Below are 13,119 nucleotides of genomic sequence, written 5' to 3' on the forward strand. Positions count from 1 at the left end.
ACATCCCAAATCTTAAAATCTGAAATGTTCCAATGGATATTTCCTTTGAGTGTTACATCTTCGCTCAAAAGTTTTGGCTTTTGTAGCATTTCAGATTTGGGATGCCTATACCAAGACTTTAAACTCATGCTTTAGATGATTGCCTTTTAGCAAAATAGAAATATACACTCCAGACTGCCTGAATTCAAAGCCCAGCTCTTCTACTTGGTAACTATGTAAACTTAGAGACTTAGTAGTAGTAATAAATTAATATTTACAAGTTATTTAATCCCTACAACAATCCTATATTTAGATACTATCATTATCTCCGTTTTACAAATGAGGAAACAGACACACAAAGTTTAAGTAATTTGCTCAAGATCCCACAACTATTAAGTGAAAGAGTTAGATTTCAAATCCCAGCAGTTAGATTCTAGAGCCCACGCTTTTAACCATTCTGCTATAATTGCCTCTCTGTTTCCTTGTCTATAAATGGGAGCTAATAGTACAATCATGTGTCACCTGATAGGGATTCGTTCTGCAAAATGCATCCTTAGGCGATTTTGTACTTGTGCAATCATGGTAGAGTGTACTTACACAAAGGTAGATGGTATAGCCTACTACACACCTAGGCTATATGGTATAGCCTATTACTCCTAGGCTATAAATCTGTACAGCATGTTACCTGTGCTAATACTGTAGGCAGTGATAGCACAATGGTATTTGTGTATCTAAACATGTCTAAACAGAAAAGGCAGGGTAAAAATTCAGTATTGTTATCTTATGGTCCATAAGATATGTGGCACATGACTATACCTACTTTATAGTATTATTTTGAAGACAAAATGAGTTAATTCCCATGAAGCACTTGTAACAGTGACTGGCACATAAGAAGTGTTCAGTAAATGTTAACTTTTGTTATCTTAGTTACTTGAGTTTTTTGGAACCCTAGGTTTTTTCTAATGTGCTTTAAGAGGTAGAGGAAAGGGGAAGTCAAAGCAGATGTTCCCTACTCCTGCCTTTACTAAGCACAACCTTTTTATCTGTTTTATATGTTGGCATAATAAATTGCTCTTAGCTTGCTAGAACTTTTATTATTAGAAAAAAAAAGTCTGGAGACACATTGCTCTAGTTCAATGCCCTGTTTTACAGATAAAAAACTTGGACTCAAAAAGAAGGGACTTTTACAAGCTTATTACAGTGCCATTTTCTCCTGTAGAGATTATGTATGTGAAAGTTAATCATATGAGAAACCAAATTATTTATCAAATATTCACAAAATAGATTTAGGTATGTTGTTGAGGCTGGGGACCCACTGTTTTTAGTTTAGTTTTGTTTTTTTGAGAGAAGGTCTCACTCTGTCGCCCAGGCTGGAGTGCAGTGGCACAATTATAGCTCACTGTAACCTTGAACTCCTAGGCTGAAGCTATCCTCCTGCCTCAGCACCCGGAACAGCTAAGACTACAGGTCCTCACCACCATGTCCAGCTAATTTTTTTTTATAGTTATGTTGCCCAGGCTGGTCTCAAACTCCTGGCCTCAAGCAATCCTCCTGCCTTGGCCTCCCAGAATGCTAGGATTACAGGCATGAGCCACTGCACTGGGCCATAATTTCTGATATCAAATTTTATCAAAACAGCTTTTAGTTCTCATAAATTAACTTTATTACGTAAATGTTAAAAACTGTAAACTTATAAAAATTTTTATGAACAAAATTTCAACAAACAAATAAATTTCAAAATTATTTAAATGAATTTTATTATTAGCTAATATCAAAATCAACAAATAGCTGCATAATGAAGGATTGAGCTTGCCTAGGAGGAAATATCTCAGTGATGAAGAATGTGGGCTTTTAAGTCCAATAACCATGTATGACATAGAAATATATATTTGGTCTCTGACCCTGATTCCTGACACGGAGCTCCTAAAACTCTTGTAATTTCCTGAATGATAGGGATGCTAGGAGCATCTTTCATTCTAGTGTTTGGACTTTGACACAAATTTCATCTTACTATGTGGTCTTCCTGACGTAGAGTTCCTAAACCCCTTGGAATTTTCTGAGATGAACATCTTTTGTTTTAGTGAGGCAACTCTTGATGGGCTTCTGAACAGCTTCAAGAAGGCAGCTGGTCACCAGAAAGACCAAGCCATGATTAGAAGCTTGGGATTTTCAGCCCCACCACCCATCCTCTGGGGAGGGGAAATGGGCTGGAGATTGAATTAACAATCAATCATGCCTTCATGATGAAGCCTCCATAAAAATCTAAACTATGAGATTTGGAGAGCGTCTGGGTTGCTGAATACATCCAAGTGCCAAGAACACACCCTGAATTCCATGGTTGCACAAGCTCCTGCACTCAGAACCCCCCTGGACCTCACCCTGTATACCTTTTCATCTGGGTGTTCATTTGTATACTTTATAATATCCTTTATAATAAACCGATAAATGTAAGTAAAATGTTTCCCTAAGTACTCTGGGTCATTTTAGCAAATTATTCAACTTGAAGAGGGGTTGTGGGTATCCCCAATATGTAGCCAAGTCAGTGAGTAAGCTGAGGACCTATGACTTGTGATTGGCATCTGAAATGGGGGGGAGGGATGGTCTGGTGGGACTGAGCCCTTTATTTGTGGGATTCAAAGCTAACCCCAGGTAGATAGTGTCAGAATTGAACTGAATTGTAGGATACCCAGTTGGTATCCACAGAGAATTGGAAAATTGCTTTGTGTGTAGAAAACCCACACATTTGGTGTCAGAAGTATTGGGAGTAGAGGAAACAGTTTTTCCTTTACGATGTTTACATTCAAACTGGACCATATTCTAATTGTACAGTGGTTTCCACGTCAGTAAATTTGTGATTTTGTAGCTCCTTTCATAAAGAAGTAATTTCTACTTCCCACCCCTTGTCGGGGTTGACCTAGAAAGGGCTGCGATAGAATGTGACAGAAGTGTTACTGTGCTGATTCTGAGCCTAAGTTTCAAGAGGTCTTAAATGTTTCCGCTCTCTTGGGCCTTTGCCACCACTATGAAAACAAGTCCAGCTCATGCTGCTAGAGGATGACAGTGTGGAACAGAATCAATCATTCTAGGTGAGGCCAACCTAGACCAGTTCAATAGAGATAGCCAAACGTGGCCCAGAGCAAACAAACTGACCAGCCGACCTAAAGCTGTAAACTTGTAAGCAATAATAAATAGTTATTGTTTTAACCCACCAAGTTTTATGATATTTTTGTTATGTAGCAATAGCTGGTAACAGTGCTTCAAAGGATGCTATGATAATAAAATAGCATAAAGCATGTAATGTACACATAGCACATTGATATATTAATCAGTGAGTGTTAGCTGCTGCTACTGCTGTTCTTTTAATGTGGCAAAAAAGCAACATTTTAAAATAACAGCTTTGTTGAGATATCATTCACATACCATAAAATTCACCTTCTTTAAAATATATTCATATAGTTGTGTAACTATTACCACTATTTTTAGAACATTTTTATCACCCCCAGAAGAATCCATTAGTAGTCACTCCCCATCTCTCCCTCTCCTATCCTCTTGCAACCACTAATCAATTATATGATTTAAAAGAAAATTCTGGACACATTTGAATACTTATTCAAATTCTTTGACGATTTTTGAATAGAGTTGTCTTTTTATTGCTAAGTTGTAAGAATTTTTCTTTATATAATATGGAGATAAGTTCTTTATCTGGTATGTGACTTGTGACTTGCAAATATTTTCTCCCATTCTGAAAGTTGTCTTAACAGTTTCTTAATGGTACCCTTTGAAGCACAAGTTTTTTGCTCTTTTTGTTTGGGGAGGTTTTTAGACAGGATCTTGCTGTGTTATCCAGGCTAGAATGTAGTGGCATGAACGTAGCTCACTGCAACTTTGAATTCCTGGGCTTAAGCAATTCTCCTGCCTCCATCTCAAGTAGCTGAGACTACAGGCACATGGCAACACACCCGGCTAATTTTTCCTTTCTTTCTTTTTTTTTTTTTTAAGAGATGGAGGTCTCACTATGTTGCCCAGGCTGATCTCAAACTCATAGGCTCAAGTGATCCTCCTGCTTTGGCCTGCCAAAGCACTGGGATTACAGGCTTGAGCCACCACACCTGACAAGTTTTTAATTTTGATGAAATCTACATATCTACTTTTTACTTTTATCATTGTGCTTTTGATATCATATCTAAAAACCATTGCAAAACCCAAAATCATGAAGATTTATTCTTACATTTTCTTCTAAAAGCTTTATAGTTTTAGCTCTTATATTTAGATGTATGATCTATTTTGAGTTCATTTTTGTGTATGATGTGAGTGAGGGGTCCATTTTCATTCTTTTGCATGTGAATATCCGATTGTCCCAGCACCATTTGGTTTTTTTCTTTCTTTTTTGTTTTATATTTATTCTTCCATAGGACTCTGCTTGATACCAACACCATATGTTGAAAAGACTGTTTATTGAATTGTCTTGACATTCGTGTTGAAAATCAATTGACCACGATGTAAGAGTTTATTTCTGAACTTTCATCTCAGTTCCATTGATCTAGAGACATATAGTTTAGACATACATGATCTATAGATGTATGCCAATGCTACACTATCTTGATTACTGTACCTTTATAGTAAGTTTTGAAATCAAGATGCGTAAGCCCTCCAACTTAGTTCTTTTTTAAGATTGTTAGGGCTATTCTAGGTCTATTGCATTTCCATATGAAGTTTGAGATCATCTTGACAATTTTGACCAAAAAGATTGATGAGATTTTTATATATATAATGTATATTTTTTCTTTTTATTTTCTTTTTTTCTTTTTTTTATGAAAGGTCATTTCATCTTATGGCAGTATATTTTTTAAAGGATTGGTGATATGTTCTCAGTATGAAGCAATAGTGTGATGGAGTTACAAAATAGTCACTCCTGGAAACAATAGCTAAAAGTAGGGAAAGGATAGATCACACCTGAAAAGTATTGAGGTAATATCAAGAAGGGACTTCTATTGCATAAAAATTGCTTTAAAAAACTGAAGACATTTACCCAGCAAAAGAAAAAACAAAGGGCATGATTACCTTCAATATTTGAAAAGTTGTTATGTGGACAATGACTTGTAAAACCTAAGAAAAAGACTGAAACAGTAAATGGAAGCTACGAGGAGACATTTTACCTCATACTACTGAAAAATTTTTAGTAAAAGCTGTCTGAAAACCATATGGACTGCCTGTGAGTTTCCATCACTAGAAGTGTTTAGGCATCTGATGATTGACATTATAGCATATACAGTGGCTAATGGGAAAGGCTTTAGAGTCTAACATAAACTTCAATTCCAAAACTGCCCTGTTTTAGGCTATATACCCTTGGAGTTATTTAATCTAGCCATACTTATTTTCACCTGGGGATAATAGTGATTGTTCTGAGATAATTCCTATAAATTTTTTATTAGAGAGCCTATTTCTGAAAAATAGTGATTAATATTAAGATCAATGTAGCACTAATTTAGTTCTGAATTAATTCAGTTCTTAGACAAGGTCAGCTTAATCTTAAGAATCTGTGATTCTCTTCACACAAAAATATGTATGTGGATGTTCATATTTTCTTATTCATAATAGCCAAAAACTAGAAATAACCCTGATGTCCTTCAGTGGGTGAGTGGTTAAACAAACTGTAGCATAATACCATGGAATAGTATTCAGCAATTAAAGGAGTAAACTGTTGATACATGCAACCTGGATTAATCTCCAGGAAATTATGATGAGTGAACGAAGCCTGTTTCAAAGGTTTATACCCAGTATGTTTTCATTTGTATAACATTCTTTGAATGATAAAATTATAGGAATGGAAAACAGATTAGTGGCTATTAGGAATTAAGAAATGGCGTGGGGGGGGAGGCACAAGTGAGGGAAGCTATAAAAGGGAAACATGAAGGATCCTTGAGTTAATACAGATTTTCTGGAGTTTTGGGGGGTTTTTTTGTTTTTTATTTTTTATGAGACAGAGTCTTGCTCTGTTACCTGGGCGAGAGTGCCATGGTGCCAGCCTAGCTCACAGCAACCTCAAACTCCTGGGCTCAGGCTATCCTCCTGCCTCAGCCTCCTGAGTAGCTGGGACTACAGGCACGCACCATCACACCCAGGCAAATTTTTCTATTTTTAGTAGAGACGAATGTCTTGCTCTTGCTCAGGTTGGTCTCAAACTCCTGACCTCAAGCCATCTTCTCGCCTCGGCCTCCCAGCGTCCTAGGATTACAGGCATGAGCTACCCCACCCAGCTGATGTTCTGTATTTTGACTGTATCATTTTCAAATCCTGGTTGTGATATTGTACTATATTCTTAATTTTGAAAGATGTTACCATTGGGGAAACTGCATAAAGGGTACATAGAACATGAATTATTTCTTTAACTGAATGTGAATCTACAATTATCTCAAAATTAAAAATTTAATTGTTTAAAAAGGATTTAAAAAGGAACCTATATTTCTCATGACCACTGAAGTTTTAGCATATAGTCTCTGGGATACCATTCTAAATTTGGTTCAGGCTTTTTCTGACATCCTTCTCAGGTTACATTTGGCCTGTCTAGTCAAGAATACATTTTTTTTAAGACAGCTCTAATGCTCTAACACTAGCTTAAAAGTTTCATCAGAATAGTGGCAGAGTTTTAAATACTATAGTGAGTAAATGTCCTTTGCAAATGCATTTGGAAAAGCCTCAAATGGTTTAAAGACTAAGGAAATTGTCACTGGGATTTGTTTGTTTTATCTATGTTTTAAATAAAGAAAGGTAGAAGCAGTACTTTTCTATCTTAGAATAGTGGAAGTAAGTATATAATGGGGAAAACCTCAGAGTGTTGGCAATTGAACAATATTGGAGAAGGATTTTAATGATGTTTTTGAGGATTTTTTTCATTTTTGCTTCCTTAAGATAATTATCATTCATCTTCTATTTTTACCATCAGTCATTTTTCATAGGAAACCTGTCCCTTACCTACCTTCCAGTTATAAGCAAACTTGTGCTCTGCAGAGAAGTATTTAAAGGACATGAAAAGACTGAAAGCAGAATCCGTACCAAATTTTCATGGTGTAAGTGGAGCCCTGATATGTATATGGCCTGGAAAATAAAATAAGCAAACATTTCTCACTTTTGGCATTCATTTGGCTTATCGATAGATTTTTTTTTTTCTGCTTATAGGTAGGTATTTTAAATGCCATTGAAAATGTGGTTTGGTCTAGGTTATCTGCCTTAGGATCAGACCTTTGAGATTCCTCCCTTCCCTCGCTCCCGCCCCCCCCCACCCCCACTTTAAAATTATCTTGTTATTCTTATATAGGAGATATATAGATATATATAATATATGTCTTTTACCTTAAAAAGTACTGAGGAAATACAGAAGAATTTTAAGCAAGGCTTCAGTGGAAAAAATGGATTAGAGATGTTCAAGGCTGAAGGCTGGTAGATCATTTGTTGTAATTTGGGTATAGGATGATAGTGTTCTAAAATGGAAAGCTTATTACATTTTCCTGACCATCACTTCCCATACTGTCTGTAACATAGAATAATAACCCCAGTATCCATAGGCAGACCTATGGGAAGAAGTAGCCTCTAGACCATGTCACCCAGTCTTTCCTCTCCAAGACCCAGTCTCCCTCCAGAGCCCATAGCTCTTCAATAGTAGTGGTTGTGCCAGGGAGCATTAGGAAGATCTGGGGAGGAGGGTTGGGCAGGTCAGATACTATTTATTGGAGTGGCATTGCACTCCAGCAAAGGAGCCCTGGAATTCCATAGGTAAAAGGGAAGCAGGCTGGTAGAGACCATTCCAATCTTGTTCACCACTGTATACTCTGTAGTGCGGGCATATGAAGCACATCACATATTTCTTGAATGACTGAACTAAGGAATGCATTGGTATCTTTATTAAAAAGTAAACTTGAAAACTAAAAGGAGTTGAATTTCAAAGGAGTTTATGTGATTCTCTTGACTGTTCTATAAGTTCCATTAGGTCTCCGACTATAACAGTTTGTTCACCATTCTATTCCCAGGACCTGGCACACAGTAGTTACTCAGTAACCGTTAGGTTAAATGTTGTTAACTGTTGTTGCTTTAAAGATTTTGCTTGTAAGAAAAGTGAGTGGGATAGCCAAAATAAAGTAATGACCTAGAGATTTAATTTAGTTATTCTGTCACTACTAGATGTTGAGAGTTACATTTAAGTATTTTAAACTTCTTTTAGCTCCCAAAAGTTTCAGGTTCTTAAATTAAATATTTCTAACATACAAAAGAATGAATATAACACATGTGGTATAAAAATAATAAAACAAATACTCATGTATCCATTACCTGGTGTTAGATCATTACGAATTTCTTTGTGTGCTCTACCCCAGTCTTTTCTCTTTCCTTCCTCCCTAAGAGTGACCATTATTCTAAATGTTGTTCTTACCATTCTCTTGCCTTTTTGTTTGAGTTTTATTATATATATATGTGTATCCTCCAAATAATGAAGTTTTTTGTTTTGAATTTTATATAAATTATATGATACTAGATGTAATACTTTTCATTCAGTATTAATTTTTAGATTGATCCATGTCGATGCATGTAACAGTGTTTTATTCTTTTTTATTGCTTTATTCCATTCTGTGACTATATCTCTATCTACTGGTCTATCAGTGGACATTTGGACTTTTGTTAGTTTTTTGATAATTCATACTCTACTATTATGAACATTCTGATATATATTTCCCAGTATACATGTATAAGTGTTTTTCTAGAACAAGGAGTCTACCAAAGAGTAGACTATCTGGGTCATAGGCTTATACATTCAGCTTTGCAAAGATAATGCCAAATTTGTTTTCCAAGATAATTGTATTTACACTCCCATTCACAGTGTATGAAAGTTTCCAATGTTTCATAGCCTCTTTAACATTTGCTATTGTCTCATTTTTCTCTTTTTCCCAATATGCTAGTTGTGAATTGTATCTCATTGGCATGGTTTTAATTTGTATTTCCCGGATTTGTGATGAGGTGGAAAATCTTTTCATGAGTTTACCAGCCAGTTGTGTTTCCTTTTCTGTGAAATGCCTGTTCATGTCTTTTGCTCATTGTTTTTTGTCAGTTTGTAGGCATTCTTTATATGTTCTGGATATTAATCCATTATCAGTTTTACATCCTGCAAATATCTTTTCCCATTTGTGGCTTGCCTTCTCTCTTTTTTTTTAAGAGTGCAAGGACTATGCTGAAAGGAATACGAAGGCTTATCTCCAGGGTCCATAAGGTAAGTCCAAACTGACTTTTATGCAAACTGCCTTTAGGTGAATTTCTTGTTTTTAGATGGATTTATTGTATCTAGAATTAAATGCTCTGGAGAACTTCCGCTAACTAGTGCTTTATTTTACAAGTTTACACTAAAAAGAACAGTCACAGTTCTGTTTCTCTACTCATATACTTCACTCCCAGCTACCCTAAAAATTTTTATTTTATTTTATTTTTTTATTTTTTGTGTGTACCAGTTACACAAAACTAAATATCTTCAACTAACAGGTCTCTGTTGTGCTTAAGAATTTACCATGTGAAAGGAAAATTAACACTTTTCAAAAAAACATAAGTAAGTTTACTGTAGTTATCTTTATTAACTTTTATTATTTCTCTAGTTGGATTATGATTATCTTTCCTTAATGAATTATTTAAAAGAAAAATAAGTTGCTAATTTAGACCTTTAGCATCTGATAATAGAATAAAACAATAAAATTATATATGAAAAAGACCATTCTGTTGGTTTACTTCATTTTTTTCTTTTTTTTTACCAAATAGATTTTCAGTACCTTCCATATGGCAGGTATTCAGAATTCTAAGATGACTCATTTCACTAATCATAGTTATTATTTTTTGGACATTCATTATGTGGCAGGTACTGTGCTAAGTGCCTTTCTTCCTCATGATCAACCCATGAAATAGATAATATCCTTGTTTCACAGATGCAGAAATTTAAGATCAGAATGGCTAGGTAATTTACCTAAGGAAAGAGGTTGTGAAGTTCCAAAGGCCCGACTAGATGCCAGGTCTGTATGACTTCAAAGCCTGTGGCCTGGCTAGAGTGCAGTGGCTCACTCCTGTAATCCTAGCACTCTGGGAGGCTGAGGTGGGGAGGATTGCTTGAGGTGAGGGGTTTGAGACCAGCCTGAGCAAGAGCGAGACCCTGTCTCTACTAAAAAGAAAATTAGCTGAGTGTGGTGGCACGTGCCTCTAGAAGCATCACTGAGCCCAGAAGTTTGAGGTTGCTGTGAGCTCTGATGACGCCACTGCACTCTAGCCAGGGAAACAGAGAGACTATGTCTCAAAAAAAAAAAAAAGGCTGCAGCCTAACCACTGTACTATATTGCATTTTATGGTCCATGTTCTCCAGAACTTCACAGTCCAGTAGTGGAATCATGAATAAATGACTATTAAAGTATGGTGCTATTACAGCACCCCAGAGGAGCACTTAACCTGTATTAGCTACGTCCATAGGAAGTCTTCCCAGAGCTAAATCCTGAAGGATGAGAACTGAGCCAGAAAGACTTGGTTACTTTCATCTGATTATTTAATTACTGATTAGATTTCATAGGAAAGGAGCACTTCCTCCTGTATGGTGTCCCCCTCCCCCCAGGGGTTCATGAAAAGCCTATGTACATAAGATAATGCATTATTATTATATAAAATGAATAAAAGCAAGAATCAAAAAAGGGGGGTGGATTCTAGCCTCAACTGATTATATTACAAGGTTAAAATTTCCTTTTTCTTAATACCAGATGACAAGGACCTGAGGCGAGACTGTAGAAATATGTTGGTGAGAGGAGTTTTGTGGCTTTTTTAGTTTTGTTCAATTTGACCTTCTAGATTGGCCCATGAATGCTGTTCTTTCAGGAACCTCATGATGTTCTTTCTGGAACTGTGCGGAGGCAATTGTACATATGGTTGTTTTCTCTGGAAATAAGAGACTAGCTGGATGATGCCATATATAACACTCTAAGAAGTAAGGATTCCATTTTGCGAGCTTTTAATTTGCTTCAAAAAAAGCATAACTGGCTGGTCTGAGTCCAGTGGTGTTTAGAACAAACTGATCACAGCCAGTTACAGATTCCTTTGTTACTTCTCCACTTCCACTGCTTCACTTGACTAGCTTAAAAAATAAAAAAATTAAAAAAAAATTAAAATGAGGCCAGGGCATGGTAGCTCACACTTACAATCCTAGCACTTTGGGACTCAGAGCTGGGAGGATCAGTTGAGCTCAGGAGGTCAAGATCAGCCTGAGCAAGAGCAAGACCCCGTCTCTACTAAAAGTAGAAAAAAATTAGCTGGGCGTGGTGGTGTGCCCCTGTAGTCCCGGGTACTCAGGAGGCTGAGGCAAGAAGATCGCTTGAGCCCAGGACTTTGAGGTTGCTGCTGTGAGCTAGGCTGGTGCCATGGGACTCTATCCTGGGTGACAGAGTGAGACTCTGTCTCAAAAAATAAAAAAATAAAAATAAACAACAAAAACAAAAAAAGTAGAACTAGCTGGGTTTGGTGGCTCACGCCTGTAATCCTAGCACTTTAGGAAGCTGAGGCAGGGGGATCACTTGAGACCAGGAGTTCCAGACCAGTCTGGGCAACATAGTGAGACCCTGTCTCTACAAAAAATTTAAAAAATCGCTCAGGAGTTTGAGGTTTCAATGAGCTATGATCACACCACTGCCCTGTAGCCCAGGCAACAGAGCAAGACCCTGTCTCACACACACACAAAAAAAGGTGGGGGATAGCTAAATCAGACACAGTTGTATGCACTTGTAATCCAACCTACTCACGAGGCTGAGGCAGGCGGTCTCTTGAGACCCAGAGTTTGAGACTAGCCTGGGCAACATAATGAGACCTCATCTCTACAAAAAACTTAAAAATTGGCCAGGCATGGTGGCTCATGTCTGTAATCCTAGCACCCAGGAGGCTGACAGGAGGATTGCTTGAGCCCAGGGGTTCGAGATTGTGGTGAACTATGATGATGCCACTGCACTCTAGCCAGGGCTACACAGCAAGACTCTGCCTCTAAATAAATAAATAGATACATAGATAAATAAATAAATAAATCATACATACATCAAAAAAAAAATTAGCTAGGCATGGTAGTGGCATGTGCCTATAGTTCTAGCTACTTGGGAGGCTGAGGTGGGAAGATTGCTTGAGCCTGGGAATTTGAGGTTGCAGTGAGCCATGATCATGCCACTGTACTCCAGCATGAGCAACAGAGCAAGACTCTGTCTCTTAAAAAAAATATGTGTGTGTGTATATATATATATGGTGTAAGTAAAAAGTCATCGGATTAAATTACTGTAGAAATAGCACCACCTGGTGGTCCTTGAATATTTCATTTTCCACTTGACTTTTTAAAGAGACATGGTACTTCTCCCCATTAGATAAAATTGAGTAGCAATAGTAGTACTAAGGTGTGTTCTTCAGATTGCTATGCTGAGGTAACAACCCCTGAATTCTCAACGGCTTAACACAACAAAGGGTATTGTTTGGGTTGTGTATATGTGTTTTGCTTTGTTTTTGCTGTTCCAGAAACGCTTTGCAGGCAAGATTGGGGGCTGGATGCAGAAATAAAGGTTTACCTTCTTGGGATACATCTCAACATGTAGCTTTTAAGCTTGCCACAGCAAGGGAAGAAAAGAGAGAATTTATACCCACTCTTAACTGGGTCTGACTAGAAATAACACAAATTATTTCCACTCACAGCTCTTTAGCCAGAAGTAATCACGTGACTTTCTGCAAGGGAAACTAAAAAATATAGAAAAGTATTTGGATATTTGCTGAACATTGCTGTCTCTCCTATAAATTTTTTTTTTTTTTTTTTTTTTTTTTTTTTTGAGACAGAGTCTTGCTTTTTTTGTTGCCCGGGCTAGAGTGAGTGCCGTGGCGTCAGCCTAGCTCACAGCAACCTCAAACTCCTGGGCTCAAGCAATCCTACTGCCTCAGCCTCCCCAGTAGCTGGGACTACAGGCATGCGCCACCATGCCCAGCTAATTTTTTCTATATATATTTTAGTTGGCCAGATAATTTCTTTCTATTTTTAGTAGAGACGGGGTCTCACTCTTGCTCAGGCTGGTCTCGAACTCCTGACCTCGAGCGATCCACCCGCCTCGGCCTCCCAGA

At 37.3% G+C, this 13,119-nt stretch overlaps 1 protein-coding gene across 1 annotated transcript in view; it reads left to right on the forward strand.

Annotated features, from left to right (window-relative positions):
* The window catches only part of DAP3 (death associated protein 3), a 32,600-nt gene that overhangs the window by 4,510 nt on the left and 14,971 nt on the right, over positions 1-13,119 (forward strand). The window contains exon 2 of the mRNA XM_045545323.1: positions 9,179-9,232. Coding sequence (XP_045401279.1) covers positions 9,191-9,232 — 42 coding nt within the window. The 5' untranslated portion in view covers positions 9,179-9,190. The remainder of the gene's footprint in view (positions 1-9,178; positions 9,233-13,119) is intronic.

The sequence above is a fragment of the Lemur catta genome, chromosome 3 (assembly GCF_020740605.2).
Source record: "Lemur catta isolate mLemCat1 chromosome 3, mLemCat1.pri, whole genome shotgun sequence".
NCBI lineage: Eukaryota > Metazoa > Chordata > Mammalia > Primates > Lemuridae > Lemur > Lemur catta.